A 4212-nucleotide genomic window follows, 5' to 3' on the forward strand; every position below is an offset into this window, starting at 1 on the left:
ACATTTCAACTCCCCCTCCCACTCTGCTGAGGACATGGAGGTCCCTCCACGCTTCAGGCTCTCTGCCTTTATTCCTGATGAAGGGCTTTTGTCCAAAACGTCGATTTTACTGCTCCTCGGATGCTGCCTGAACTGCTGTGCTCTTCCAGCACCACTAATCCAGACTATACTATATACCCACTGGCCTTGAGTCTTTGGTAATTGTTTTAGTCACTCGGTGCGACTTGGGTTGTCATCCTGTGATCTATTTTGAATCTTTTAAAGATCTGGACCTACCCATGTGGTGATGAATCTGAATGCGATCATTGGAATGTGAGCAGGAGATGGTTCTTTGGCCCATTGATTGTGCTCCACTGTTCAACTAGATTGTAGCTGATGGTCTATGTTTTCCAGGACTACCCCGTATCCCTGAATATATCTTGAAATCGGTCTGTTTAATATGCAACAATTAGTTGCCAAATTAAGTTTCTTCTGCAATGTGACCAGTAAATGCAGGTTCTGCTGCATCTTCTGTAATGGTTACCCTACACTGTTCAAACTGCAGTTGCTCGACCTTTCATGAAATGTGTTTTAGAACCGTATTTACAACACATTCATATTTGAAGCATGATTGAGATTAAGTACCTGTTTGTAGATATTTTGTGTGGATTACTATAGAATTCTAGGCCACAGGAAGTGGTTGAGACCAAAACATTGGATGTCTTCAAGAAGGAGTTAGATGTGCAGTGGAACCTCAATTATCTGCGCGAGGTGGGCCGGCAGTATTTCGTTCGGATAATTGATGATATGGATAACTGATTCAATGCCTCTCCTCTTGGGACTCTGAAGTTTCCTTTTTCCTCACTCTGCCTGCCTCACTCCCTCTCGTTGTCTTAGGGTTTGTTTCCAAGCAGACACAAACTTGTGTGTAAGGGACCTGCAGCATTGCTGAAGCCTCCACCCCCCCACCCCCAAAATCATGTTCAATGGATTGACACAGTGCACTTGGTAAGTCAGCCCCTTCCCTCCTGGGGCAGCCGGACTGGGCACCAACAGTAAGATTGCTGCTGCCTTTGGGAGTGAGTCTCAAAATAGCGCACACACTTTCACAGCCACGCATACAACATTTTAGTGCAACGTTTTAACAAGTTCCACCTTTACCCTGTACAGGAGAATGTTCAAGCGATTATCTGGGGAAGGGGGGTTTTGGGTACACTCCTGTGTAGAACGCCAGGGAAAGTGTGGGGAGAGAGGGCAGGAGGTCAGTCATTTGGAGAAGGTGCCTGGGCTCCCATCTATGTCCAGGACTGTTCTCAGCAGCATTTCAGGAAGCCGAATTCACTTTTAATTATTGTCAACAAAAGGTGCCATCAGTGTTGGAAACGCCTGTTTAATGTAATGTTTTTATTTGGACTTTGAGATCATCTTCAGATAATCCAAAATTCGGATAATTGAGGTTCCTCTGTAGTTCTTAGGGCTAAAGGGGAAAATGGGAGCAGGATGCTCCGTTGGGTGGTCAGCCATGATCATGCAGGCTTACAGGCTGAATGGTTTACTCCTGCTGCTATTTTCTGTTGTCAGTAGGAAATTTTAACCAGTAATAAATTGTGTAGTTTTGGCTTTTGATTGTCAGGTGTGATTGTGAATTTTGTGTGTGTACGTCTGTATGTGAATACTTGTATCTGTGTAATGATTCTCAAACTGTGCAGTTTCTCATGCAAAGTTTTTATGAAATTGTGTTTTTACCAGAGCGCGATATACAAAGGGGATTACCATCCTGCACATCCTACAATAAAGATATTTTGGGAAGTATTCCACGAGTTTCCTTTGGAAAAGAAGAAGTTGTTTCTGTGTAAGCGTGGCTTCTTTTGTGTAAATGTTACCTTGTTGATGGTTAATGGCCTCCCAAACAAACGAACATTTTGGCTAAGGAGAGATGAAGACTCTGGGATTATCGCCCCACTCTGTAACGTGCAATGCTGCTCCAGGTGGTATATCTTATACCACATGTGAGTTTGGCGGAGGGGGGGGGCATTACTGCAACCTTTGAGATGTGGCCATGAGTTTTGGATCCTCCCAGTGAGACACACAGGCTCAGGTTTTGGGTCATTGAGCTTTCAGCAAGTGATTTTTCTTTTAAATTTTGTTTCCCATTTGAAGAACATTTTATTCAAATCCATTGACTGTACACAACTGAGCTCTCTGCTCCCTCAGTAAAATCTTCAGAAAAGTTTGATCAACAGGATCATGGTATTCCTGCCTTTCCTCCTCAGACTCCAGCCAGCAGATCTTCAAGATAGACCACACAGTGATTGTTATTGGGTCCCATGAGTCGTTGAACCATTGCAGAAGGTCAGATTGTGCTGGTTCTGGACACACTCCAGGAGTGGCCTTATTTCAAACTGGCATGGCAGTTCTGCTGAGTCTGTGACTAGGCCGGAGGGGCTGCCGAGTGAAGGCTTCAGACAGGGTTATCTTGATGAAAAGGTCATCGACCTCAAAGGTTAACTCTTTCACGTTGTCAAACTTGTCTTTTCTTTTTCACTTACAATTCAAATTCCTGCTGCCCTCAATACAATTTTGAAGCCATTCCCAAAGCACTTGCTTCATCCTTTCTGCCTGTTTTCAAACCTGATGCCACTTTGACCCTTCAATGTTAAATTAAATGTCTTCTTGATTTAATTTAATCTCGAGAAAAGGAAAAGCTTGGATCTGCTATGCACCCGGGGGTCTGCTGTTCAGCCCCAGTTCAGGACCCACAGCACCAATCATCTCATCTCATCTTGTGTCTCCTTTCTCTCTGCAGTGTTTTTGACCGGAAGTGACCGCATTCCTATTTATGGGATGGCAAGCATTCGGATGACCATTCAGCCCACTGCTGGAGGGGAATGCTACCTGCCCGTGGCTCATACCTGTTACAACCTACTAGACCTCCCCAGATACTCCAATAAAGTGACGCTGAGCATCAAACTCACTCAGGCTATCAATCACCACGAAGGCTTCAGCTTGGTATGAAACAAACCCTTTCGCTCTTGCCCTGGCAAGGGGATTTATTGATTTCTTTTTTTAATAAGCACTTTATTATTATTATTAGAGATTATTTTACAAAATACTGTCTCATTCTTTTTTGTCCTGAAAGATTATTTTACACAATAATCTGAGAGATGATTCTTTTGGCTGTAATTCTAAACTGCCGGGTACATTTTTAACTGAGTCACTGCTGTTGCTGCAGCTGCATTAGTTTTTAAAGCATTAAGTTTTTATTGGAAAGGTAACTAGTTTTAATTGGTGTTACATTAAAAGGGGGGATCGCTTGGCCCAGTTTATCCGACCCTAGTGGGTCCTTTTATTTTTCCTGAGTTTTAGTGATGATTCCTCCTGGAAACTTCTGAAACATCCATGACCAAAGAATGACTGAGGAATTTGGCACTGCTGTAGCGCCTGGTGCTGAGCAGAGAGGGAACATGTGCTCATGGCAAACTGAATTGGAATGGGGTGAGGTAGCGGGCTTCCACTTGTCAGTCACTGAGTACATTCAAGGTTGCCTTAGACAGATTTCGATGGATGAGTGAGTTGAGAGGCTGCTTCAGGCTACACTCGGCCATGTGCTGAAAGCAGGTGTGTGCTAGTTCCTCATTGTGGAAGCTGGAAACCTGAAACAGATGCAGAGAATGCTGGAGAAACTCAGCAGGTTTGTCAGCATCTGCAGAGAGAGAGGGGAAAATAAAGTTCATGTTTCGGGTCCAGTCTGACATTTTATCCCGAACTGAAAGGCGCTGGAAAATAGCGTTGACCAAGGAGGAGCGAGTGGAACAGATTGCAAAGGGTGTGCAAAGCAACAAAGAGAGTGTCAATGGTACTTTGTCACCCTCAGCAGCTGTTCCACTCATAACCTCCTCCTTACTCCGTCGGAAACATCAACAAAAATCATGAGGGGCATGGATAGGGTAAACAGACAAGGACTTTCCCCTGGGGTGGAGGAGTCCAGAACTAGAGGGCATAGGTTTAGGGTGAGAGGGGCAATATTTAAAAGGGACCCAGGGGGCAACTTTTTCTCAGAGGGTGGTGCATGTATGGAAAGAGCTGCCAGAGGAAGTGGTGGAGGCTGTTCCATTACAGCATTTAAAAGGCATTTGGCTGGGTATAGGAATGGTTTAGAGGGATATGGACCAAGTTTTGGCAATGGGACTAGAATAGGAGAGGATATCTGGTTGGCATGGACAAGTTGGACAG

At 44.5% G+C, this 4212-nt stretch overlaps 1 protein-coding gene across 1 annotated transcript in view; it reads left to right on the forward strand.

Annotated features, from left to right (window-relative positions):
* Window positions 1–2994, forward strand: part of LOC122539262 (probable E3 ubiquitin-protein ligase HERC3) — an 81446-nt gene extending 78452 nt beyond the window's left edge. Inside the window, exons 22-23 of the mRNA XM_043673963.1 lie at window positions 1729–1831; window positions 2786–2994. Coding sequence (XP_043529898.1) covers window positions 1729–1831; window positions 2786–2994 — 312 coding nt within the window. The remainder of the gene's footprint in view (window positions 1–1728; window positions 1832–2785) is intronic.
* Window positions 2995–4212: the final 1218 nt, after the last annotated feature.

This window comes from Chiloscyllium plagiosum, chromosome 32 (genome assembly GCF_004010195.1).
Source record: "Chiloscyllium plagiosum isolate BGI_BamShark_2017 chromosome 32, ASM401019v2, whole genome shotgun sequence".
NCBI classification, from domain to species: domain Eukaryota; kingdom Metazoa; phylum Chordata; class Chondrichthyes; order Orectolobiformes; family Hemiscylliidae; genus Chiloscyllium; species Chiloscyllium plagiosum.